The 27,801-nt window shown below is 40.7% G+C and overlaps 1 protein-coding gene across 4 annotated transcripts; it reads left to right on the forward strand.

The window, feature by feature from the left end:
- The first annotated feature begins 1,120 nt into the window (after nt 1-1,120).
- abcc5 (ATP-binding cassette, sub-family C (CFTR/MRP), member 5) lies at nt 1,121-27,793 on the forward strand. 4 transcript variants are annotated; one of them, XM_043264677.1, is made up of 29 exons: nt 1,121-1,257; nt 2,682-2,876; nt 8,891-9,039; nt 9,770-9,925; nt 10,246-10,390; nt 13,907-14,140; nt 14,351-14,524; nt 14,600-14,747; nt 14,957-15,105; nt 15,202-15,309; nt 16,907-17,260; nt 17,351-17,422; nt 17,531-17,655; nt 18,862-18,934; nt 19,761-19,964; nt 20,051-20,194; nt 20,804-20,900; nt 20,993-21,177; nt 21,714-21,860; nt 21,969-22,098; nt 22,220-22,502; nt 22,579-22,765; nt 24,096-24,185; nt 24,332-24,521; nt 24,727-24,886; nt 25,492-25,570; nt 25,765-25,878; nt 25,993-26,157; nt 26,497-27,793. In XM_043264677.1, exons 2-29 carry the CDS (start codon nt 2,757-2,759, stop codon nt 26,596-26,598), a joined length of 4,284 nt encoding a protein of 1,427 aa, XP_043120612.1. In that variant the 5' UTR covers nt 1,121-1,257; nt 2,682-2,756; the 3' UTR covers nt 26,599-27,793. The 4 variants fall into 4 exon arrangements, with proteins under 4 accessions (XP_043120612.1, XP_043120613.1, XP_043120614.1 ...); XM_043264676.1 differs by lacking the exon at nt 1,121-1,257 and adding an exon at nt 1,505-1,527; XM_043264678.1 differs by lacking the exon at nt 8,891-9,039.
- The last annotated feature ends 8 nt before the right edge of the window (nt 27,794-27,801 follow it).

The raw sequence follows: 27,801 nt of genomic DNA on the forward strand, positions 1-27,801 counted from the left end.
TACGAAGCATAGTTTCTGCAACCATTTTGAAGTGAAACCTTGCTAGCTTTCGCAATTTTCTGCCCGGGGTTTTTCATCAGAGCAAAGAATAATAGTTGCTGTGTTTACATCAAGCCAGATTAACAGAGGAACTGGTGCCCTGTTTGAACCGTCTGTAGAAGAACTGAAAAGAGCACAATTAAGGGAAACAACAGGTTTCATCATTAACACTTCCTTACTCGACACTGGACTGTTTTGTCTGGGTTTAATGTAGGCCAGAGAAAGGAAGTGGACTTCATGGCAAGTAGTAGCAACTTCTAAGCTTGTAAGCAACCCCGTTCAGTGACATTTACCTTTATTCTTTTCACTACGTTTGCATAGTCAAACTGGGGTGGAAGTGAAGTGTAAGGTGAATAAGATTATATAATATATCCGCAAGAATAAAAAATGATATAATAATGGTTTAACAGACACGTGGCATGATTATAATATTTATATCTTGTCAAAAGAATGTTTAAAGTGAAGTAAAATGTCTAACACATTTCCAATGAGAGAAAGAAAAAGTATGTGTATATTAGACTAGCTGATATTAATCAATTACGCTTGGGTTAAGTAAAAAAATACAGCTAAGGCAAAACAAAAAAGATTAATATATGTAGATTAATACAGTTTCATGTGATGTCTCAAACCTCCACCGATTTGAGTTCATTTATAATTTAATAAACGTTTTATTGAAATAGCTCGCAGCTATTGTATAATTATATGGATTATTACTCGCTTTAATATAAACTAATATTTAAAATAATTTACGGCTGTTTAGAAGGAATGCATGGACATTTTTAGTTTTTTCGTTTCGTTAATTGTTTAGTATGCGTCGGGTGTATTTTTCGATAACGGTGAAACGAGAGGAATAATTTCCGCATATTTTGCAGTCTCATCATCGCACTGTACTTTCTGGGATTGTAAAATTCCACTCTAGAGCCTCTCGCTTATTACCGCTCTGCAATACTGGTGTTTGACTGCAGAGGATGCGCGTTGCCTTCGTTCGCGCGCTAAGCCCCGCCCACTAACGGAGCGGTGACGCATTCACGGTGAAGTTGATTGTGGGTAACGTAGTTCCACCAACTCGGCGCTCGCGCGACGTGAACTTGCAGCGAAGGCACGTTACACTACATTTCCCATAACGACGCCCGTCCGAATCCTTCAAATAGCTGGTTTATAACGAAGTTGTTTTGCTCCATCCGCTATTGAAGATCCGCAGACCAACCAGGCGAACAGGTATCCGCCGCAGTGGACACTTTTATCTTTTATTTGCTATTTAAAAATAAGATTTGTTGCAGTAGGATTTGCCTGCTGCGCATTTGTAATCCCAACATCATCACCTAAAATGTTTTTAACCCGTTTCTGATTTTAGCATCTTTTGACATGTCACGGCGAATTATTATATTGACTTTTAAGAAGATTAAAAAAAAAAGCGATCAAAACGCGTTTCGTCTGAAAATGCGTTACTGTGATGGACGTCGTCTTTGTCGGTGTCTTAATCCCGATGTAAGTGACATCTATTGTCTCAGTAACGTAGACTTCTGATGATGCACTCTATGGAAACGCATTTATACAATTTATAGAATTGTTCATGCGCGATGTTTAATTATAATCTGCATCAGGATGCGTATATGTTAAATAATTAAGCGTTATCCAAAAAGGCATTAATTCGTTTAAAATAATAATAGCATTTGCTCTTTGCTAATAATAATAAAAATGCTAATAAAACAAATCCGTTTGGTTAATGGTAAATATATATCTCCCCGTGGTTTGTTTAGTCTAAAAAAAGGCTTAGATGTCCCTGGATGAAACCCGTGTGGTTTGTTGTTTTCAATCTTTTTGGGAACTGCCTGTTCTCTTCTCGTTAGAGGAGATGCGTGGCCTATTACACTCTTAATAAACACGAGAAAGAGCGCCGTAGTGTCACCTAATGCACGGATCGCCGGTGTTTTTATTGTGTCTTCCGAGAATGTAGCTATTAGTCAAAGCGCGATAAGAGTATTCGCCGGATAAATGCTGCTCTCTCTGCACAGATCGATATATTAATGCGCGTGTTCGTTCACGACAGCGCCGTATCTGGCCTGTAATATCGATATACTGGCCGTGTGTCAAAAAGCAGTGAGCGTAGTGAACGTCGTTAGTCGTTGCATTATCGGTAGCATTTTTTTTGTTTTTGCAGGCGCGTGAGTCACGTGAAGCGATCAACATGTTCGGGCATATCGCGTAAAAAAGCAATAATAAACTCTTTTTTTTTTCTTAAAGTAACCTAAGCAGGTAAGCAAGCGTTTACAGTTGAGCACATTTCGCCATCTCTTTCATAAAAGCTTACAAAAGTCATTCTAAATATGTGTATGCATTATTTGACTGTACTTTATTTATTTTCTGTAGTGTTATGCATTACAGCTATACTCATTTTAGGCAAAATAGATATGCAATATAAGTATTTATGCTGTACGGCGACGCTATTTAGGCTGTGTTTTGAAAGTATGAATTGTAAGTTTGTCAATGCAATCCACGTGTCCGTTATTTAGCCACAACAACATCATCTTGGTAGGCTTAAACGGGATAAAGTGGGATTTGCGCACAGGATGCGCCCGATCGATGCTGACTAAATAAGAGCAACGTTTCCGTTCACGTTAGCCCATCTCTTTCCTCATCAGTTCAGATTTGGAGGCTTTGACAAGATCAAGCTCAGAGAAGAAGCAAAAAAAGCGCTCCTATGTTGGTGAAAGAAGATGAAAGGACATGATTTGGGAAAGGACTGTCTGGCATCTGGTTCTGCGTACAGGGCCGTACCGTCCAGAGAGACCCTTCCCGGACCTGAAGCGGACCATTACGAGCTGTCCAAAGTGCAGGTCAGTCCATCATATGCACAGCATGTGTTTCCAGCTTCCTGATTAGACACCAGATGTTTAAGTTCTACTACTTTTATGAGCATCGGCTCATGCTGAAAAACACCGTACAAATACTCCACTCTCAAACTCTCTCAAAACTGCAGTCATTTCTTATGGCCCGTTCACACCGAGAACGGTAAAGTTATAATAATTATTCTACTTCTCTGCGATTAGGCAAGTTTCACGTCACGGCTGTAATGATAACGACGCAGAAGAACAATTTAATAAGTACATAAATGGTATCCAATCAGTATCCATCCAACTTTAAAGAGCTCAAACGTTTAAAGCGGCATACAACAACTGCACAGTGCTTACAATAAACAGCTTTTCATATTGTTATGGATGCTAATATAGTTATGGGCCTATTTTTTCCTGCAAATCATTCTGTTTACACAAATGCTGCTGCTGAATGGTTTTCATGGCATATTTGTTATTGCTCCGTGAACCTCAGCATCGGTACTTATCGGTGCTTGCACTGCGATACTTATTAAGAGAACCCATAAATGAGATCATTGGAGAACTGAGATTGAGTCCAAAGGGTTAATTCCTTACTAGTCAACATTTGAAGTGCATCGAAACCTTTCCTCAGAGTTGTCCTATAATGCAAAATGTGTTTTTGTCTTGGGACAAATCTTTTTTGATCCACTCAAATACAATAAAAATGTATTTTTCTCTCTGTGACAATATTAAAACCTAAATATGAAGCGTTCCCTATTGAGTGATTGTCCACACAGTGTGTGTGTGTGTGTGTGTGTGTGTGTGTGTGTGTGCTCGATGGGATAGTTCACCCAAAAATGAAAATTCATTCATCTTTTATTCAGTCTAAACCTGTATGCCGTGTGATTTTTATTTATTTATTTTTTTTAATAAATTTTTTTTTGTATATGCCGTATGATTTTTTGGGGGTTTATCTGTTTTGGAGCGTACAGCGGAAGTCAGAGAGGTCCAAAACAACACTGGACTGCGCTGACTTTTATTGTATTTGGCAAAAAAAAAAAAATGCACAAAATCATACAGGTTTGGAGCAACACGAATGATGACAGCATTTGAATTTCTGGGTGAACTAGTTCATTAGCATTAAAACGCTGCAGCCGTTGTTTGTGTCGATAAAGGTAGCCAAACCCTTTGTGGTGTCATTTGTATTGTCCGTCGCGCTCCTGCCGTCAGCATTTTGTCGGCGTGTTAAGAGAGGGTCCTGTGCTGCCCACAGTTTTCTTTGTCTTTTTCCATCACGCTACCTTTCTCCCTCTCTCGCTCTGTATCTCTCAGCCACTCAGTTCATCACTAGCGATGCCGTGTGTGCGGGCGGCGCTCGCGATTGGCTGCTCGGCCTGTATTCAGAAGCTGGATCTGTTTACATAATCTGGTCCCGCCTTATTTGGCACGGCAGCCAATTGCGATCCTGGGTTCCGGTGATGCGTGCAGCAGCCTTGCGCGCTGATAGGCCGACGCCCCCCTCGGCGCTCAGGCAAGCTGTATGTTTGTGCAACGTGAGCGCATTAGAGGGACACGGGAAGGGAGGGGACGTCCTGCACGTGCTGAGGAGCATCATAAAAACCCTTCACGACAGGCTTCTCTCATTCACCTAATCCAGCCAGACATGTCATTTTCTACACAGTTTCTCACTTTTTTTTTTTTTTTTTTTTTCTCGTAGCACAAGGCTGACTCGGCTCGAGGCGCTTTAACATGAGAGTTACGTAAATCACGTGATGCATTTCACTGTCGCGCAAGTAACGCACACCAAAAAGCTGCACGGCTCTATTGGTTTCTGTTTTCTGGAAGCTCCTCGGTCGGTCTCAGCGCGCCTTTGGTTTCTAGATCGTTCTGTTCTCTGCATTCTGATCAGTCCCAGATAAGGCTTTTTTTCCCCAGCCTGTTTCCCACGAGAGCTTGTGACAGAGTTGCTAAAGCTGAGCTGATTCGTGGGGCAGCTGGCATGACGAGAAAATTAGCTTTGTGTACTTCTATGCATTTCAAATGTCCTCAGCTCTTTTCTGCCAATAAGGATGTAGAGCACCACGATTGCAGAACCTAGTCATGAGAATTAAATGTGGAACGTCATAGAATTTGTCTAAAGAAAAGTTGACAGAAATATATTACCGTTGCACAGTTGAATGCACATCTGAAAGTACTTATACAGGTTACTAAACAAAATTTTGGTAAAAATCTAACAATTAAAATTGTTTATCCGTGTTTGAATTTAAAAAGGTAAATCTTTTTGCCGTCAGGGGGATTAGTTTACCTAAAAATGAACATTTTTAAGAAAATTTTACAGGTTTGGAATGACATGAGGGTAAGTAAATGGGGACAAACTTTTAATTTTGACAATTGATCATAAAGGAGTTTCTCAATTGTCGGATGTTAAAAGCATAGTTGGTACGGTGGTTTAAACGTAGATGTCATTTTTCTGCGCCCATGTTAACAGATGAGAGGTGCCGAGATCATTTCAGCCCAGAGTCTGTGTTTTTTCAACGCTTTCACTGAATTAGTCACACGTTGTTATTAATCTAAATTGACCCGATTGATGGAAAAACAACACATTTCAACATAAAATTATGTAAGTGATGTGTTTGTGTTTCACAAACACCATACAAAAAATTAAATGAACAAAAACACATCAGTTTTTTTTTGCCTAAACTGAAGATGTCTCTTACATGAATAAAAATATGTGCATTTGTTAGCTTTAAGATGACTTTTTCAATTGAATTATTCAATCCAATTGCACTTGGAATTCTTTCCGAAGTTTGTCTTGAATCTAGGATGTACTATAATAGTAAAAGTATAAGTTAAAAGTTTTTGTTCACATAATATATGTGTGTGTACTGTCTATATTTCATAAAAATATAGTATATAATCATAAAAATGCTAAATATCGGCACCGATAATCGGTCGACCCTTATTTTTAATGTCCACTGACATCTTTGTTGTGCTGTCCTTTCATCTGTAAAGGGTAATTTCTAATGACAATGCTGCTTGGCTCCATCTTAGAAGCTTTTGTTCAAAGTGAAACCGGGTTTAAACTAAGAAGTAATTTTTAATCTGTTTCAGTTTTTATTGCTGACTTCCTCATAAAAAAAAAAAAAAAAAACCTCATCACCTGCAATCATGGAACAATGAATGTAATCCCCTCCACAAACACAAAAAGTTTTTTCTAAATGCTATAATTATATATATATATATATATATATATATATATATATATATATATATATATATATATATATATATATATATATATATATATATATATATATATATATATATATAAAATATTAGGCTATTAATTATGTAATTTAAAAAAACAACAACCTCTATCATTGAAGTTCTATCATTATCAGTAAATTTATCCAAAACGAATTATATCCCATATTTGAACATTTTTGAGTAATCAGGACCAGCGGCAAACTCCATAATATCTGACTGAGTTGAGGCGTTCTCGTTGGGTTCATGACGGCTGAGCGACCGCTGATGCCCTTACATCTCTGAAATATTTTCAAATCTTTATCCACAAACTGCATATCTAAACAAGTACATTCTTGTGTAAAAAAAAAATTGTGGATAGTGCATTTAGGCGTCCACCATGAGACTCGTTATGAGAAATACTGCAAGTGGAGTGATCGGATGTAGTTCTCTTATCGCTAGAATATCGCGCTGCTGGAAGAGGCTCTCGGCCAATCAGACTGGAGGACCACCAACAGTGCAGGAACCCTCTTAGAATCGCTCAGTTTATTCCCTTGTCATTACGGGAGATAGGAGATGAGCAGCTGACTTTAGTTGAGTGTAGTTTGTTTGATATTATCACTAGCAGTGTTTGAAGATGCACACCCTCCCTTTTAACGGCGAAGCTATAAAGTACATGCCGTTCCCTTTAGTGAGCTAATCCGGCTGTTTTTTTTTTCTGCCTCCCTGGGCTTTAAAACATTTTGGAGTCTGCCTTTGCTTATACACACATATATACGCAGACACACTCTCTGACTGCTCGTAGCACTTAGCCTGGATGTCAGCGGGATATACCACAGTGCTCGTATCCCAGGGCAACGGCCCATATAATCGCGTGTTGTCTCAGCTGGCTGCGGGCAGCGCAAACTTTATTGTTGTCTGGCCTATTATAAAATATTTTGTTTGTTAGGGTGGTCTTCGGCACGTGTCGCAGTGTGTAGCTGCACGTGAAGTCAAATGCATTTGCTACGCTTCAGTTTGGGATTCTCACTGTTAACTATTAATTACAAAATTGGCCTATGTTTATGCTTATTAATTATCAGTAAGGTGTAAGTGTGGTGTAGGATTAAAGTATCTAAAATATGGTCATTTATAATAAAGCGATAAATATGCATTTTATAAGTACTAATAAACAGCCAATGTGCTGGTAACATGCATGCTAATAAGCAACTAGTTAATAGTGAGGATTGATCCCTAATCTAAGTGTTACTAGTACATTTGACTTATACAAGACACTCCAGGCAAAACCACTTGTTGTATCATAAATAAAGTTATTGTCTCCCAACCCTGAACAGCCTGAACAAGTCATTATTCAATTAAATTCCGTTTTAGTTATGGTTACACGTCACTAGTGTCGTTTCTGACACGCACTGTATATGGTAAACCAATCACAACAAAGTTGGCCATCTGACCAATCAAAGCAGAGTAGGCTCACGGAAAAGAGAGGTTTAGAGAGAATGAATCGTAGAAGTGCTTCGCAAACTAATGGTTTGAGAGTCCATGGTAATTAATATTAAATGCATATATATATTTCTTTTTTTTGCCTTTTGAATGCATGTAAACCTGTCGTAGGATACACCAATAACAATATTAGAAGCATTACAAACGGCATCATTTTAAACCTTTAACTCAAATGAAATCTTGATTTCGAACCTAACTTTATCCAGTCTTCATATGCAAATTAGTGCTTAATTAATACATAATTCATTAGATAATGCCTCATATACATAATTAAGCAACTTTTCTCAAAACCTGTTATACAAAACAATTGCACTGTGATAAATTAACTTGGGAAAGTGGGGTGATGTGTTACATTTTTTTGTGCCCTACATAGGCTATGCCTACATTTTAAACCACCTTCATTTTTAAACACTCAACACACCAGAAGTTTCGCAGTTTTCACCTTAATGCACTTGAGTAAAAGCTCACTGAGGTGATACAGATGGAACGGACATAATTAAGTTCTCACACTGTTCTTCAAATGCCCTCACGTTTTGCCGCAGGACAGCGCTTGCGAGTGTTGCGAAATTTCTGTCGTCTTCGCAGGACTGTGATACGAAGAGTTTACAGAGCACCGTGTTTTTAGCGTCGGTGTGAAACTGAATAGCACACAACAGGCACAATACCGGTATAAACAGATAACTGCCCGTGCAATACGCGTCAGGACCAAATGTGCGTCATTGTTTTTAGAGTTCACACTATAATGCAAAAACAGTATCCACTTTGGAGAGATTTTGGCAAAGCTTTGTTTTTAGTAAAAACAATGCAGGTTTAGTGTGAACAGAATTCCAAAATACTCATTTTTAAACAAAACGTATTAATGTGGAGCGACCTTAAACGGCCATCTAAACAATTTTGCTTGTTATTTGTCAAGCCGAGACACATGACTTAAACATGTGTGCGTAATTTACAATTATGAGCTTCATCAGCTGTCTGTGTTTAAGGCCACGTGCAGCACAAGACCTGATGTTCGCTCGCATGATGTGGTGGGTTTTCCCCAAGGCATTATTAGGCAGTATAGGTTGCATGCTTTTTTAGAGTCTGACTGGTTTCCTTCCTCTGTTTTTTTTTTTTTTTTTTTTCTTTTTCGCTGATGATATTTGTCCTTGGCCAATACATGCTGACGAACATGTCTTCTTTCATTTCCTGTCAACATTTTTTTGCACGGTCACATTTTTCCATTGAAAAGTGCTGATATGCCATGCTCAAAAGCCAACCTGGCAGCTGAACACCTGATCTGCTGATGTTTCTCCCAGGATGCTTTTGAAACGGCGGCGAGGGCTGAGGGTGGCCTCTCATTGGATGGGGGCAGTGTCGCTGACGCAAAAGAGCTGGAGGACGAAGTCGGTAGAAGCAAATACCACCACAGTGTTTGTGTACTCAAGCCCATCCGATCCACCAGCAAGTATGTACTAAAGTTACTGCTCGGTGTGCCTTTCATTTTAAATCATTACAGGTAACGCTGTGTCCATTTTCAGATGTCTACATGCTTTTGAAGGCCTGGATCTCAAATGTCAGTGAAACAGTAGATGCATTTTCTGAAACAATTGGGGACAAACTGAACTATTTGAACAGATAACGGTGTCAGCTTTGGTAAATAACAGCCTTAAAGGAACGGTTCATTTGCAATAAACATTTGCTGGAAATTTGGAGAAATATAGCTTTTATCGTTTGCTCATCGGTGGATCCTGATTAAAAACATTACAGTAATCCACACCACTCCAGTCCATCAATGAATGTATTGTGAAGTGAAAAGCTGTGTGTTTGTAAGAAACATCTATACTTAAGGCTTTTGACCTTCAAACCTTTCTGAAACTGAATTCATTTCACTTACGTTTTACATTCTCTTTATAAGCTATAAGAGTGTTAGTTGCTTAGACTGTCAATGAAAAGAAAGAAGAGACAAACATCTTTGTTGAATTTAAACAAAAGCCGCATTTCAGTAAAAACACAACCCTATTAAAAAGTCACAGTGCAGTGATTAAACTCAAATGACACAGTTTTACGAGGCGTACATTGTGTCTCTGAAAAAGGCACATGGGACTCGGGCCGGGTGGCCCTAATAAAATAAACCAAATTGCACTGAATTAAAAAACTGGAGCTTAGAGACTAATCCACGTCTCTTGTCATCGCAGGTATCAACATCCAGTCGACAATGCTGGCCTCTTCTCCTTTATGACATTTAACTGGTTGACCTCGCTTGTGGTGTTGGCCCATAAGAAGGGTCAGCTGTTTCTGGAGGATATATGGGCCGTGTCGCAGTTCGAGAGTTGTGAGGCCAATCGTCGCCGGTCAGTACTTCTCATCCTAGATCAAGCACTCATTCAACTAAAACATATGTACAGTATATGTTCTCATAGAGTACTGTGATACCAAATGGTGTCAAACGGTAGCAATAGCATACATACTATACTGAATGACTGATGAACCGCAGTAGTTTCGTAGTACTTCACAGTACTTGAAAGAATACGATTGCTCTGTTATGGCTCATGTTCAAATCAAGTAGGGTTACAGGGGAACATCTTAGACCTGGAGCCGGGCCTGGTGTAATTGGTAGATTACTGGTAGAAAATTGGTAACGTTGCATGTTAACAAAGCATCGCCTCCACAGGCTGGCCGGGCTGTGGGATGAAGAAATCAGGTCACGAGGGGACGGGGCGTCTCTTCGTCGTGTGGTCTGGCATTTTTGCCGCACACGTCTGCTGCTGTCCATCCTCTGCCTTATGGTTACTCAGCTCGCAGGCTTCAGTGGCCCAGTAAGTAACACCATCTCAGCTCTGTTGTGTCTTTCTGGTGTCTTTTCCCTCCATCTATCTCTCTCTCTCTCTCTCTCTCTCTCTCTCTCTCTCTCGCTCTTGCTCTCTTTGTGTATTATTAGCTTTATAGATCCACCTATCAAATCCTGCCCCCCTCAAATGCTCAGGTGAGTGTTCGGATGGGGAATGAACAGTGTTTTATGTGTCACTGGGCCTCAGAAGTGATCTGATTTACCTCTGTGGTGTTTCCAGTGTGGCTCCCAAAACCATTTTATCAAATCATTTAACCATTAGTGCTATTAAAGTGCCTTCATAATGACTTGTGCCAACACCAAAAGAGTATTACAGATTGTCTGCCCAATAATCTGAATCTACTGTCAAAAATAGGGGGAACTTCATTCATTTAGATGTTTTGAAGTACGTCATATCTGCGCCACTAACGGCACCAAATGGAATAACTCAAACATAGAGTGCGTTAGTGTCATGCGACATCTTCAGCTGTGTTGTTCCAGAAGTATTTCTTCCATTAAATTTTCCCATAGGGATTTTTTAAAAAAGTATTTGTTGAAGCGCTATGAGGTGCATCACAACATTATTTGGCCAAATCATATTTGGAAATAAAGCAAAAGTGTTCAACTGTGTATTAGTGAGGGAAAGAACTACAATCCCATGAAGCATTGCAAATGATTAGTGCTGTCAAACAAATCCAAAATAAAAGTTTTTGTTTACTTGATACGTGTGAGATCTGTGTACATTTATTATGTGTATATATACACACACACACACACATATACACACACACATTATATTTATATTTATTTATATTCATTTAAATTACATCATATATAATAAAATATATGAAGTAACATTTTTCTTAAATATAAACGCATATAATATGCAAACAAACTTTTATTTTGGTCATTAATCATTTAACAGCACTATAAATGACATAATTTGATAAAATATGTACATAGAAATATATATATATATATAAAACACAATTAATTGTATGGGAAGTTATACATGTAAATTTTAGTTATGTTATTGCTCACTTCCACTCTCTAATTGGAGGAATTTGTGCACAGCATTATGGGTAATGTAGTTTTCCACCAGCAAAGTCGGCCTGTCCTTTATAAGGTTTAAGTTGTCTATAAAAATCAATGGGAAATTAATGGAGCTTTTACTTCCACAACCCGATTGCTCCTAAGGCAGGGTTGTGTTTGGTGCTGCCAGTTGTGTAGATGTGATGCACTTTACTTTAAAGCATGTCTTTCAGTTATGGCCAAACGCTATTAATCATAAAGTAGTTTTAATGAAGCTTAAGGCTCTAAACTTAGTCATCGTTTTCAGTTCCAAGAGTTTCAGTTCCAAAAACAGAAACAAATTTATTACACCTGTCCAAAAAACTGCTGCTCTATGATTGTGCAAGTTTCTGTTTGTCTCTTGCTTTCCAGGTACCAGGTGTTTTATATCTGTGGTAGATAATAAGGAAAGTATTCTGTTCGTACGGTCCACTACGAGATGCTAGATTTGGGGTACGACTTTTAAAGTTTAGGGGCATTGCATGTAGCACAAGCGTAGTCTAAAGAGAAGTCTCCTTTAGATCAGGAGGATAGGCTAACACTTTCTTCAAGGAGAGCTTCTGTCACTGTCCCACCATGGGCGACACAGCAAGGCTCTGTCTCCTTCAACCGTTTGGAGAAAATCGGGCTTCTCAAAAGATTCTGTTTAATCTGTTAAACTGCCTTTCTCTCCCTGTTGTCTATATTTAGCAACTGCCAGTAGAACATCTCCTTGAAGAGATACCTGTCCTTGCTCTGATGACTGAGGTCAGGGGTGGTTTGTAAAGGAAGGTGGGTGTCGGGGGGGAGGGAGGGTTCAGATTGGAGTTAGGGGTCAGAGGTCGCTGGGTCCCCATGTGTGCGACATGTGACAGAGGCTATTCTTTAGACTCCACAGGGTGTCCGTTTAACCTGCGGGGAGAGCACACGGCAGGCAGAGCCGGTGAGGATTCCTGGGAGGTAAGGGCATGTTTCTTATGCAGGGCTGGATCAAGAGTTAATGCTGTTTGCTGCCCGTTGCTCTCTCTCTCTCTCTCTCTCTCTCTCTCTCTTGTCTTCTCTCTCCTTTCTGTTTCCCTTCTCTTATTTGATCTCTGTAATTATTCACATCTCATGTGTTTTGAAATGATCCAGCAAGAAATGTCTGAGGGTAATGGTTGGGTAACCGGTTGGCAAATGATTGTGCAAATGTATGTCCGATGACGGATGTGGGCAAGATTTTATGCCGATGGACAATTGATTCAGACTTCTCCAGATAAAAACCGGCTCCTTCGCAAACGGAAAACGGACTTGCGGGGGTTTTATATTGCCTGGGTTTTGGACTGAAAACGCTCTCAGGTTTTGAGAGCTTCACGAGCGTACAGGTGGTTTTCAGACCCGCACCTCTTGTCCTCAATATGTTGCTGGATTTTTGACCAATTTCACGGACACCTTTTTGGGCAACTGTTTGGTGTAAATGGGTCTCGTAAGATGTGCGTCATTCAGGGAGGGTGATCGCTGCCCCACTTACCTCGATTAAAAATAAATGGGACAGCTTTTAAGTGATGACAACTCGCAAATGGACTCTGAAAGACCTTATTTTGTGCAACGATGTCTTTTTTTTCCTCAAAGTTATTGATTTGCCTGATCCATGTTTTTTTTTCATGCAACGTCTTTGTACATTTTTTTTTCTTCCACGAACTGATGATGTTTCAAGGTTAAATATTCAAGGTTTCCTTAATAAAATCTAGCAGCTGTGTTCAACCACATGGGTTTGCCCTTGTTCCCAGTTTATGTCTGCATATCCTTGACTGCGTATGTGCATGATATTTGAGAATGGCGTGCGAGTGTGTGTGTGTGTGTGTGTGCGCGCGAATGTGTGCTTGGATGACTTTCTTGAACTGTCGGCTGTTTTCTGTGTTTTGTGCTTCCGCACACTCTGCTACTAATTTAATTGATATTAATTTTCAGGTGTTAAAACAAAAGTACGTCTCCATCCTGTACCCCCAACCTGGTGTGACTGTAGGTAAAGAAAAAAAAAAATCCACAAACAAGGGGCATTATGTCCATGATTATCACATTGCTTTGTCTCCCCGCACAGATGGTACTGTCGGTACTGTTTCATTGTCTCTCTTGTTCTTTTCCGAAGGCTAGAGAAAAGGGCCGCATAAGGTAACAAACTATTAGAACACAGGCTGACATTATCTCTCAGTAGACGTTGGCGCTCCCTCACTGTCTCCAATGATTAGCAGCCGTGCATTTTATGATGAAAGCCCCACACGTAGCATACAATGATCTGCATTCCTTTACCTCTCTCTGCCCAACTCTGTAATCAGATTTTTTTTAATTTTTTTTTTTTACAATGAGCAAGGTCATGAAGTGTGAATGTCGCAGTGCTGGTTGCACGGCTGTGTTCGTATCCTCAGTCACGCCTGCTGTGTCCTGTCGCCCCCTTGCTCGTCCTCCCTCTCCGCAGGCGTTTGTGGTGAGGCGGTTGCTGGAGTACACGCAGAAGAGCGAACCCGACCTGCCCTACGGCCTGCTGCTGGTGCTGGGCCTCTTGGCCACCGAGCTGATTCGCTCCTGGTCCCTCGCCCTCACCTGGGCGCTCAACTACCGCACCGGCACCCGTCTGCGCGGAGCCGTCCTGACCATGGCCTTCCACAAGATACTGCGTCTGCGCAGCCTTCGGGAGAAGAGCATGGGAGAGGTACGGTGTTGAGATTGGGTGGGTGAGGAGTTTTGGATTAATGAATTGGACATTTAGGAAGGTTAGGAGCAGATATCCTAGAGTGTTGAATGGTGAAGAGATGAAGAGTGAAGGAAAATATCTAAAGAAGGTGATGTCCGCATATATTTCATGGTAGTCTACGGTATATCTTGCGCATCTTGCCGACGTACGTGTCGCTTTTCTCTTTAGCTGATCAATATGTGTTCGAGTGACGGGCAGCGCATGTTTGAAGCCGCTGCCGTGGGCAGCCTGTTGGCCGGAGGCCCCCTGGTGGCCGTGCTGGGAATGGCTTACAACTTATCCGTATTGGGGCCGACGTCTCTGCTGGGCTCTGCTGTATTCATCCTCTTCTACCCCACCATGGTGAGCTTTTCCTTCAAGCTTTGTGTTGGCGTTCCACTGGGAGGTCCCGCTGTAATAGCAGTGTTTTTCCTGTAGATGTTTAGCTCCAGGCTCACGGCGTACTTCAGGAGGAAGGGAGTAGCCGTGACTGACCAGCGCGTTCAAAAGATGAATGAGATTCTGAACTACATCAAGTTCATTAAGATGTATGCCTGGCTTAAGGCCTTCTCTCAAGCTGTACGAAGTAAGTGTTTTTTTAAAAATTAGAATTACTGATAAACTAATGTAGTCTGATGTTATCTATTTTTATATTTATATCGCTGTATAACTTTTTTTATTTGAACTAAATGAAAATGAGAAATGTATTTTAAGGTTGTAGTTTTAGTGATGGTAGCCTGCTTTGCTCTATTTCTATGCAAATGTTTTGACTTATCATTGCCTTCTATCTAACAGGAATTAGAGATGAGGAGCGTCAGATTCTGGAGCGAACCGGATATTTTCAGAGCATTACAGTCGGCGTGGCACCCATCGTCGTGGTGATTGCCAGCGTGGCCACATTCTCCACTCACATGTTGCTAGGTTATGACCTTACTGCTGCACAGGTAGGGTTACATTGCTTGTTTGGAGGTGTAGGTATTACCACAGTATTAATGCACTCAAGTACTCATGTACTCTTTACTTCATTTCTTTTTTTCCAGGCATTTACTGTCGTCACTGTTTTCAATGCCATGACCTTTGCCTTAAAGGTCACCCCATTTTCCGTCAAATCCCTATCAGAGGCATCTGTCGCCATTGATAGGTTCAAGGTGAGCTTTCTCTCATCTACCTTTGTCCAGTCTGGCAGTGTGTATTTTGCGTGCTGTTCTCACGGGAACCCTGTTCCTGTAAATCCAGGTAGCCACATCATTGAGGCATGTTCGATATAGTCCAGGCGGATGATCTGGAATTAACTGAATGTGATGGGAATAGGACTGTTCCTGGTACTGTATCGAAAAGCTCCAGTTGTCACTCAGCTCATTTCCATCTTTCACTTAATCCTGCAGATTATATGTTTATTTCATCTGTTTCTGAGTTCAGTGGCAGATGAGAAAAAAATCGCATAAAGTCCTTTCTACATGACTTGCATTATGCTTCAGTTCACGTCCACGTCAAAAAGGGGCAATTTTGTTTCAATAAGACAATAACAACAATAAAGAAAAAAAAAAAAGGAAACTTCCCTCAGGATTAAAAACTCAATGAGGCAGTGCAAGTCACTAGTAAGTAGTTTACCTGTTTAATATTCCAGACAACATCTGTAGTCCAATTTAGCCACTTGTTAGCAATCAGAATGTATAATGTGAAAATATATTGAGGTTGTGTTCACCTCAAACCTTGTTTTAGGCCTTTAGCTAAAAACCCATTGAAAAAATCTTTTAGACTTTAAGATGAACCATCTCTGGTTTTGGCCTACAGAAATACATAATCTCTGCAGCAGTCGAAGCCATGCATTTCAAATGTTAAGATTGTTGCATTATATTGCAGGACATGCATGCTTTAGATTTATGCTTTGCTGCATGCAGTGCAGTGTGGAGTGAAGGAATTGACATGGTTAACAAAACGTGCAGACATCCTCAGTCAAATGAAATAATTTAATAGCAAGAAGAAAGACAAACCGCCTCTGTGTACACGGTTAAAAATAGCACCTGTGAATTCAATGACTACTCTTGAGAAAGTCCCTTTAAAGGGGTCATGTCATAAGATGTTGCTAAAAAGAACTTTATTTTGTATATTTGGTGTAATGCAATGTGTTTATGGAGTTTAAGGTTAAAAAACAAATTTTTTTCAACATACTGTACATTATTGTTGCTCTTCTAAGCCTTACATTTTACAAATCTTTCTGAGAAGTGAGGTGTGCTCTGATTGGCCAGCTATCCAGTGCGTTGATTTGCCGAATACCACAAGCGTGTAATGTGTGAACACACTCTAATATTTGGGTTGAACTATGCTGAAACATTGTTGTAAATACAACTTAACCAATGATTTCTAGTTGTGTCCTGTTTTGGAAGCACAAAGATAGTAGTTTCGCAAACAAAACGTAGTGTCTCCAGAACATGGCGGCGGCAGCAACGCTACAGCAAGAATAATAGTTGCGCATTTTTGTTTAAACATTTGGGTCGGAGTTATGAAAATAAGCCCACTCCGTCACGTGAGACGTGTTTAAACGAGGCATTTTAGGGATGTGTGGACAAGTCGGAACATTTAAAAATGATATCTCTTTGGTTTTGAGACTTTAGTCTTTGCAACTTTAGAGATCTTACATATGCACTAACGGCTGGTAACACTTCAAAGAGAAAGGAAAACTTGAAATCGCATCATATGACCCCCTTTAATATGTTAGCTCCTTGTTACTTAATTTTCCTCCAGAGTTTGTTACTGATGGCTGAGGTCAAGATGATCCGTGAGCTGCCGGGGAATCCTTCCGTTGCGATAGAGATGACCGGTGCCAGTTTGGCTTGGGAGACAGGCGGTCACAGCGCTCAGCCTTCGCCCCGCGGTACACCCTATGTAGGCCTCGGCAAGAGAGGCTGTCGCAAAAAGCGCCAGCGGCCTGACGACCCGAAACATCACAGGATTCTGGAAGAAGAGACGCATGGCCAGCTGTTGAATGATGTGTCTGTAGACATGGCGTCAAGTCCTGACGAACAAACCCTTCAGGTTCCCACCATCAGCCAACGGCTGCAGAGAACTCTTCATTGCATCGATCTCTCCATACAAAAGGTCTTTGCTTTTCTCAACGCTAGATTGGTAATGGTAGATATAAACGAAGAATAATTGAGCTAATAGTCATTCCTGTGATTGAAACTTTAGGGGAAGCTGGTCGGCGTCTGTGGGAGTGTGGGAAGTGGCAAAACATCTCTCATCTCTGCCATTCTTGGCCAGGTGGGATTGCCTGATTTGAAGCATAAAACGGCTGTCTTTTGTGTACATCGTATGCAAGATTAGATGTGTTTCGCAATCCTCTTATCTGTTTAAACGCCTGTCTCCCAGATGACGCTTTTAGAGGGGACTGTTGCCGTTAATGGAGATTTCGCGTATGTGGCACAACAGGCCTGGATTCTCAATGCATCCTTCCGTGACAATATCCTGTTCGGCAAGGAGATGGAGGAAGAGAGGTGAGCACCAAATAAAAGGAAAAGTATAAAGGCCCTGATATAGTCAATTTTCGTTTTCGTTCGTCAATTTTAATACTTTAGTACAACGGTTTACAGTTAGTATACAGTCAGGTCACCATAAAATTTTGTTGTATGAATATTCAAACAAAAACTGTTTTTCTTCTAGCTTCATGCAGTCTATTTTTATCAACACTTAAAGTCTGCATGAACTGGAATTTTAATTGTTCACATCAATACTTTTAATTTTATGCAGATTTTAAATGTGGGAAAGTTTCTTGAAAACAACAACATTCTGAACAAGAAAGTGCGAAAAGTGCATTTTTGCAAAAGGCTACGTCTGGATAGTATTCAGAATGATAATCAGACCATAGATGGAGCAGATCTCTTCCGTCAACACATCCAAAGCACGCATGGTCCTATATCACATCCTGGATCGAAAGTTTTTATTTGTGTGTTGATAACAGCATTATTTTAGGTATGCATCTGCTAACAGGCAAGATCACGTTTTTCTGCTTCTTCTTTGCTGTGTTTTGGTCAAGACATTCAGTACTCGTGAAATGGCGCCTCCTACCATAGTGAAAACACAGAAATCCGGAAAATTATGTCAGTGGAGGGAAAAGAGTTAAACAAGAAAAAAACAGGGTCAAGTCCCTTTCTAATAAAATGACAACTCCAGTTTCTACTATAAAGCAGCTTTCCAGAACACATCCACCTATTACATAATCATCACAGACCAACAGTAGTTCGAAGGCATTTAACGGCTGGAGCAAACCTTTCTGGAAAGTTTGCTTTGGCAATCTCTTTTAAGCTCCTGACGGACTTCGTTTTGGACTGACTTTGTTAAAATTACGAATTATTCTTCAAAATAATGAGTATTTTGGGACCCTAATGCGAGACACGTCAGTGCTTTTTTGGTTTGCCAAATGGCTGCACTACATCAATAAAATGAGTCATGTATTTGAGTCTTTCTGAAGGAGACTAAAGGGCTGAGCAAGAGAAACAGGGCTGCAGGTGGATTGGCGAATGCGACTCGTGACTCAGCACAAAGATAAAATGAGCACACGTGACCTTGAGCGCTCGTGCTTTGTCATTGAATAGCCTCCACCTCCTGAGATATTTATAGCTCTAATGAAACCCTGATATATTATCAGAAAGAATAAGCAGCTTTGGTTTTTAATGCAGAGCTTTTTTTTTTGTTTCCTGCAGGTATCAGGCTATACTGAGTACTTGCTGCTTGAGACCAGACTTGGCCATCCTCCCTAATTCTGACCTGACTGAGGTAACACATCCTACACAAAAATCAGCAGATACTAATAAACCCATTATGCACTGCACGAAAAATTAATATAATATAACAGGAGATGTTTACTTCAAGAATGAACAATATTGCATAAGTTAAGTATTTAAAAAAACACTCTTAACTCAACTTTATTTATATAGCACCATTAAAAACGATTGTTGAAATTTAAATATCAACAACATTTACACTCAAAACATCATGCAACAGCAATTGCTCGGTCACTTGATTTCAATTTAGCGAGGAACATTGAATAGTCTCTGGGTGGAAGACCTAAAAGACCTTCCGGGAAAGAAAGAGTGCAATCTATAGAATCGTAAACCACAAAAATACAGTCTCAAAGCTGAATTGATGTACATTAACAAGAAGACATCACAGGTTCATCAAGTTCGTCAAAATGATCCATCCTCGATCACTTTTAATCAGCTTTGACGAAACTCCTCTTAGCTTGCCCGTCTTTTCAGAGTGAAAGTAGCCTTGTCACCTGACCTGAATACAGTGATCTGATTCGCTTCAATGGACTCGTTAGCTTCTGTTCGAAAACAACAAGGGCGCATGTCGGCTTCTGCAGTAAAACGTGAACTCGAGTTGCCTTGAAAGCGGACAAAACCAACATCATGTTTATAAGTGGAAAGTAATCCATGGCAGTCAGCTCTTTTATCATTTTTTCAAAGTGCCGTTTATTGGTTTTTGCAAATGAACTTCATATTATTTACTATGATGGAGAACTTTACCACTCATAGTCTTGCAATACAATAACAGAAATCCTTAAGGATCCTAGAAATTTGTTCATTTCAATTCATTTCAGATTGGAGAACGTGGTGCTAACCTGAGCGGCGGCCAGCGCCAGCGGATAAGCCTGGCTCGAGCTTTATACAGCAATAGAGACATTTACATTCTCGATGACCCTTTAAGTGCTCTGGATGCCCATGTCGGGAATCACATCTTCAACAACGCCATTAGAAAACATCTGCGTGGCAAGACAGTCATCTTTGTCACTCACCAGCTACAGGTGCATTACAATGTCATACCACGTCATTTATACAATTGAGCTTATCTTATTTAACCCCCAAAAAATGGTTCTGTTTCTGCTGGCAGTATCTGGTGGACTGTGACGATGTGATCTTCATGCGGGATGGCAGCATCACAGAGCAGGGCAGCCACGAGGACCTGATGAATCTGAATGGAGACTACGCCGCCATGTTTAACAACCTTCAGCTGGGAGAAACACCCATTATTGAGGTCAGAACCCTCCTCTCCCAAAATTTTCTTGTGACCCCCATGTCAAGATGAGCCTCAAACATCATTGCAGCTGACATGAGCTTCAAGGAATAAAGAAGTCATTAAAAAAGTAATTTTTGATCTGTTCATCCAAACCAATCGTGTCACTTTGATTATGCCAGTTGAGTCTGGATTAATTGATTTCACTTGTTTTTTGGAGCTTTAAAGTTTTGGGTCCCACTGAATTGTATAATATGGACAAAGTGACTAAAACATTCTTCAGAATATCTTCAAAAGAAGGAAATTCATAAGGTTTTGATTGGCACATGGGTTGGTAGATGATGACAGAAAATAATTTTTGATTGATTTATTCCATTTCCAGTTCACGTGTTTTGTTTGAAAATGAAATAGGGATGAAATAGGGAAAATGCTGAGACAGTTCACCCAAAACCACCATCATCGTTTTCCTCATGTTGTTCCATACCCATATGACTTTTGAAACACAAAAGCAGAAGTTCTGAATGTCTACAGCTCTTTTTTTTTTAACCGCACCGTCCGTTCTTGCACGCCATTGCGTGTATCTTGCAAATGCTCAAATCAGAATGAATCTGTCATTTTGTGTCATATCAGGTTCCGAATAAGAACTCCGGGAGTTCCTTGAAGAAACCCTTGGAGAACAAAAAGGCAGGATCTGTCAAAAAAGAAAAATCAGCCAACCAGGGTGATGGTAGGTACTAGTATGCTAAACATAGTAAACTATACTGTGCTCCACTTGACTTTGCGTTGCCTAATGATTTATCTTCTGTTTTTTTTTTGTAGGTCAGCTGATGCAGGTGGAAGAGAGGGGGAAAGGCTCAGTGCCCTGGGAAGTGTACAAAGTGTACATCCAGGCTTTAGGAGGGTGGCTTGTCTTCCTCTTTATCCTCGCCCTCTTTGTTCTCAACGTGGGCAGCACAGCATTCAGCAACTGGTGGCTCAGCTACTGGATCAAACAGGGCAGCGGGGTAAGAGACCACGAGCAGTTCGGCTGAAAGGCTTCAATTCCGTGAGACCAGAGTAGAAGTGTTTAAATATTTTATGTGCTTCTAACCTTCACCGGAGTGTGTGTGTGTGTGTGTGTGTGTGTTTTTTTTCTTTTCTTTTTAGAGCTGTTACTGTTAGTCTGCCTTCACACATTGAAAATTCTAAAGCACAAATGATCACAAATATTATTATTTATTAAGCATTAGGTATTAATATTAAGTATTAAGTATTATTATGGTCTTTGGCTAAATGTCGTGACATAAAAACGTATAGTTATTTTTTTTTATGTAATACAGAAGTGTATATGTATTAAATGATTAATCTGTTTAATTAATGACCTCAATCTTTAACCAAAAACATAAACTTTCCAACAACGGTTCTCAATATAATACTTGATTTATTTGGTACAAATTGATTTGCGGCTAGCTGTATTGTAATATATAGATACACACAAATGCACATTCACTACCATGTTTTACTGCATGATTCAATGTGTCTGTGATGTCTTGCTCACCAGAACACGACAGTGCAGGTGGGGAACAGTTCAGTATTGAGTGAGAGCATGCGAGATAACCCTCTGATGCAACACTATGCAGCTGTCTACACCATGTCTATGGGAATCATGCTTCTTCTCAAACTACTGAGAGGCATTGTGTTTGTCAAGGTGAGATTTTATATCATATAGTTCTCACACAGCAATTGCATGATGGACTTGCTGTGTCCGAGAACAAGGGCCAAGTTTCAGCGGGTGATCTTTTTTGTATTTTTTAAGGGTACTCTGCGTGCCTCATCAAGGCTCCATGAGGAACTTTTCCAGAAGATTCTTCGCAGTCCCATGAAATTTTTTGACACCACACCCACGGCTCGCATCCTGAACAGATTCTCCAAAGACATGGATGAAGGTGGGTGAAATTTTAGCATTATCATAAGATATAGGTGCGAGATATTGACATAAAAGGAAATTTGTATGGGATTTTGATGATAGTGATAATTAGATTGATGCACATACCTTTCTTCTCGCAGTGGACACGCGTCTGCCCTTCCAGGCGGAGATGTTCATTCAGAACGTGATTCTGGTGCTTTTCTGCCTGGGTATGATTGGCAGCGTGTTCCCGTGGTTCCTGGTGGCAGTAGGGCCGCTGGTCCTCCTCTTTACGGTGCTACACGTGGTTTCTCGGGTCTTCATTCGAGAACTCAAACGATTAGACAACATCACACAGTCACCTTTCCTGTCCCACATTGCCTCCAGCATTCAGGGCCTGACCACAGTGCATGCTTACGGGAAAGAGGACGAGTTCCTTCACAGGTAATATCATTCCGCCTCGCTTTACTGCATTTTTCATTCCAGCGAGCGTGGATTTCATCTGTGCGTTTTCTCTCAGGTATCAGGAGCTGCTGGATCAGAACCAGGCTCCCTTCTATTTGTTCAGCTGCGCCATGCGCTGGCTGGCTGTTCGTCTGGATGTGATTAGCGTGGCTCTCATTAGCATCACGGCTTTGATGATCGTCCTCATGCACGGCCAGATTCCTCCTGCGTATGCAGGCTTGGCCATTTCCTATGCTGTGCAGGTGAGGGGAAGTTGTGTAAATGTTGGTTCACCCTAAAGCGATCATTCTTGCGTCGGTTACTCACCTTAGTGTCATTCCAATCCCATAAGACTTTGTAACACAAATTAAGATTAAACCTGAGAGGTCCCACTGGTGAAAGGTTCGACCTCACAATGAGGTCTCATTTGTTAACCTTATTTAATCCGTTATTTATATTTGTACAGCTTTAACATGTGTTAATGTCAAAACTCACTATTGTTCATTGCTCACATTAGCTGATGTTAACATACAAATTTTGATTCAGAACTATGTGCAAGTAAAGGTAAAACGAAACATGAGAATGGTAAATGCCGTAGAAGTATTGCTCATTGTTAGTTCATGTTAAATAGTGAAATCACGTGTAAGACACAGAAGAACAAGTGAGGTTAGTTTTAACAAGCCACGTACACAGAAGAATTTGTGCATGGATGTGTGTCACTGCTTTATACGACGAACAGGTATAATTTGCATATAATCAATCATGTCTTTTTACAAGATTAGGTTAAGCCGCTCAATTCGTATGTATGGATGATTTTTGCAACCTTCTTTGGTTACCTAGACTTTCAATGGAGGGACGGAAATCTCTCGGGTTTGATTCAAATTTATAATAACATGATGCCAGAATTAAAATGTTTGCATAAACTATCTTTTATAATTTTAACATTTTCACTTTTTATGTAGCTTTTACTCTTGAAAACAAGCTTGGGATATTGTTCGTGTAACCGTTCGCAGTAGCAATATAAGCAACGCGGCTTATTTTCCAGAAGCAAACCGCGACGTCAGTCGGGACCGATGCCCTGCAGGCAGAACGGGCAATGCGCTTCCCATCACGGTTTAGAAAACCCCACATACTTTACATCTGCGGCAGACTGTTGCACATGCCATTCTCTGCATGCTATGCCTTTTGTCTGGCTGGTCTTCTGCCAAAAAGTGAAGTGAAAAAATACTTTCCGTTTTTAGCAGCTTCTCCTCCGGAGTCATTACCTAGTTACACCGGTAAGCAGGTGCCACTAGTACTCACGGCGGTATTCACGTTGATGACGCAAACGCACTGCAGCGAAATAGGGAGGGAATCGAACTCGGGTTGTGAGAAAACAGCGTTTGACTTTACTGACAAGTGCAGTATGCATTTATTTCCTTCAAAGGAGATTTGCATGAGATCAAATTGTCAGTTAACATCTGCTTACACAGCAGAAGCTATTGTATAGTATAAAGGAAGCAGATTGTACCAGGGTTATTTAACTAAGACTATTAAAATCTTACACATTACAGGGAGAAATCTATGTAATAACATCTCCATCGTCTCTTACAGCTAACAGGGTTATTCCAGTTTACCGTTCGCTTGGCCTCTGAGACCGAAGCTCGGTTCACCTCAGTGGAGAGAATCCATCATTACATCAAGGTACTAATCCTGCATCATTTTGGCTGACGGTTTTAACTTGACGTTAAAAGCCTCTCTTCCAGATCTGACGTCTGTTGTCAGTCTTTTGCGATGAATTCGGAAAGAATGAAGTTCAACCTCTGCTTAGTCACCTCCGTCTGTTTTAGTCTCTGTCTCTGGAGGCTCCTGCGAGGGTGAAAAACAAGGCTCCTCCATCTGACTGGCCCCAGGAGGGTGAGATCGTGTTTGATGGAACGGAGATGAGGTACAGAGACAACCTCCCAATGATACTGAAGAAAGTTTCCTGCACCATTCGACCAAAAGAGAAGGTCGGGATTGTGGGACGAACGGGTTCAGGTCAGTCTCTTCCAGTCTTCCAGTTATTAAGTTTTGACATAACTGATAATTTTGAGAACAAAGTCTTTTTTAGCAGATATAAAGTCACAGTTCGGACTTAATAACTTATTGTTTTAATTCAGCGGCGAAAACAGGCTTCCATAGAAAACTGATAAATGCGTATTAAAGAGAAAAGCAATAAATCGGCCCTCTCGTCTGTCCTCAGGCAAGTCTTCTCTGGGAGTAGTTCTCTTCCGGTTGGTAGAACCATGTGGCGGCTCCATTAAGATCGATGGTGTCAACATCTGCAACATCGGCCTTGCTGATTTGCGCAGCAAACTGTCAATCATTCCACAGGAGCCAGTGCTTTTCAGTGGTACTGTCAGGTAGGCGGGAATACCTCTGACTTGTTTTATCCCAGCTGATTCCCAAAGACCTTTTCACATGTATCGTGTTAGGGTTTCATGCCTCAGGACCTTTCACACGAAAAATGTTCCAGAAGGACAGCCTACTAAAACTGCAAGCTTGAAAAGCAAATGAAAACAAAATGTAACATGTTTTTGAACAGCATTTTGCAATCTATGTTCAGTCCAGTAACCATAGGCTTCAAAAGGTCAGCAGCAAATGGGGTTGAAGTTGAAATTGCATGCTTAATGTTACAATACATATATCTTGCCACTTCACATGCATTGAGAACAAAATCTAAACTGAATTAAGCTGGATCATGACTAACTTTGCAACACTGACACTATTATTGAACCGAATTGACTTGAGCTGAATTCATTGACTGCTCAAGGCCTGCTTTACAGCTTAAATTGAATTTGTTTTACAGTTGACTAATTAATACTGTGTTTCAGGAGTTTTGAAACCATCTATATTGTATAAAGTGCTATATCGATGTGACTTGAAATTAGGAAGTGTAATAATCTTACTTCATATGAGTAAGTTTTCTTCATACGTCTGCTTTCTGTTTTGTATTCTTTTCAAACAGATCCAACTTGGATCCGTTTAACCAGTATTCAGAGGAGCAAATCTGGGATGCCCTGGAGAGGACACACATGAAAGAATGCGTAAGCTAAAGAAAACCCTTCAAAGGGGACACACCATGTATAACGTTTACAGGCGAAGTAGTTTCACTCTGTCACACCTAAGGGCGCGTAGAAAATCTCTTGAGTTTGTCTCCAGTGACTTCTTGATGATGTTTCTCTTTGCCATCTTTGAATCTTTGTAACCCGATGTCTTGCGTCTCCTCTCTGTTGTACAGGTGTCTCAGCTGCCTTTAAAGCTGGAGTCCGAGGTGGTGGAAAACGGGGAGAATTTCTCTGTGGGTGAGCGGCAGCTGCTCTGCGTGGCCCGAGTTCTTCTGAGACAGTGCAAGGTGAGATAACGACCCAACTCTGAGCGTGTCCTTTAGGCAAAGCTGACTGGGATTCGCAGACGATGCGAAACAGGCTTAAGCGGGTCATCTAGATTGTTTCTTCCCTATTTTTAGATCTTGATTCTGGACGAGGCCACAGCGGCTATGGACACGGAGACTGACTGTTTGATTCAGGAGACCATCCGTAACGCATTCCAGGACTGCACCACGCTGACCATTGCGCATAGATTGCACACAGTGCTCAGCTGTGACCGTATCATGGTGCTCAATCAGGGTCAGGTATGGTGTAGAGGTCTAATGATGAAAAATACTTTTATTACGGGGAAATAGTTTCCCACTGGAATTGAAATGTGCATGGAAATGTGTGTGTGATTTGGTTATAATGCTCAGTCTTGCAAAAATGAACGAAAAATTTTGCGCAACGTGAGCAGACCTAGCAGATTTCGTCTACTCGTGTCTACTTTATATTGAAACCTGGATCAGCCCCGAGCCCCCGTCTCTTGCGGGACATAATCCAATGCTCCACGGTTCCTTCAAACGTATTTGATGAAAGAAGCCTTTTTTCGGTGGCTCTTCTGTTAACCGACTCACGGCCTTCTTCTTCTTTTTTTGACCCAGGTGGTGGAATTTGACGAGCCGTCCAAGCTCTTGGCGAACGAAAACTCACGCTTCTGTGCGATGCTGGCAGCGGTGGAGAACAAAATCTCTGTAAGAGGCTAAAGGATGTCCGAGCCAAGGTTTTCGCTCCCGAGGACCGAAGGGAACATTCTCCATTAATATTCCAGTCATTGCTGCTTCAATGTTACTCCCTCCTGCAAACCTATAGGGACCTGGGGAGGGAGAGTATTGTATTTCCATGAAACTCATGGGCTGTCATTAGGGGCATGCCTGTTAAGATGTACTACTTGTCGAGCTTAAATGATTAGGTCAGGAAACACTGATACTGTAATGATATTCGCGTAACGAAGTGGGGAAATCAGTTTTCATGTAGTTGAATTCATGCAAACTGGTGTGTTTTACAGAGTACATATCTCTGTTTATATGAGTATATATATTTACAAGGTGGTGGCGGAGTCCTTTTGTATTGATTCTGCCGGTCTATGTACAGTATGTAATATATACATACATTCAGATGTATCATCTTTCATTACAGTTTAATATTTTTGACAACTTGACAGTCTTCAGTACATGTGTAAATGTTGTCTTGTGACTTGAACCCTAAACTTTGGCACAGGTGACGTCGTCCACAGGATGTTGTACAAGCACTGAGTAAGTGGGACTCTTTTTAAGAGAAACAGTGCTGCTTATTTACTGTCTCCTTGTTCAGCACACCAAGGATTCAGTCTTATTTAGCTAAGAGGCCTTTGTATATTTATAGCCTATTTCCACCGTTAACATTTTTGCCTGTTCCTTTGATTTTTTTCCTCTTACGTGGTATTTTTATTTTTTATTTTTTTTTGCTCTTTTACGTATGAAAGCATTTCTCGTTTCGGCTTGTTTTTGCACTTTGCATTCACCTCTGTAGGAGGTCACTGACGTTGTTTTGACTTTGTCCCAAAAGAGACGCTCGTCGAGCATAATCTTAGCAGGCCAAATTTGCTAGAACGGGCCTTTTGTTTTTTTTTTGTGTGTGTGTGTGTGTGTGTGTGTGTGTGTGTGTGTGTTACGGTGTCTATCACAGCACTGGTACAAAGAGAGCGCTCTGAATGGACTTTCTGAATCAGGTTGTGATGGCGGTCTGCGTGAAGGGGAAGACGATTGCCCCCTCAACAGACCCCCGAATATATGTCTCTCGTTTCCATTTTTTTTTTTCATAGCCTTAGCATGATTTCTTAATTGCCTTGTGAAAAGGGTGGAAGGAGAGCAGGAGAGCGTACGCTCTCTCCTCTGTCTCAATAAATTTATTTTAGGTTTACCCTTTTG

Source organism: Puntigrus tetrazona, chromosome 18 (assembly GCF_018831695.1).
Source record: "Puntigrus tetrazona isolate hp1 chromosome 18, ASM1883169v1, whole genome shotgun sequence".
Lineage (NCBI taxonomy): Eukaryota > Metazoa > Chordata > Actinopteri > Cypriniformes > Cyprinidae > Puntigrus > Puntigrus tetrazona.

Bases quoted from the DNA above. Each gene is read 5' to 3' on its own strand.
- abcc5 (XM_043264677.1), top strand. From the start codon at position 2,757: ATGAAAGGACATGATTTGGGAAAGGACTGTCTGGCATCTGGTTCTGCG. The intron at 14,748-14,956 runs GTAAGTGTTTTT...TCTATCTAACAG, and splicing joins CTTCTCTCAAGCTGTACGAA to GAATTAGAGATGAGGAGCGT. The intron at 17,261-17,350 runs GTCTTTGCTTTT...TTGAAACTTTAG, and splicing joins TCGATCTCTCCATACAAAAG to GGGAAGCTGGTCGGCGTCTG.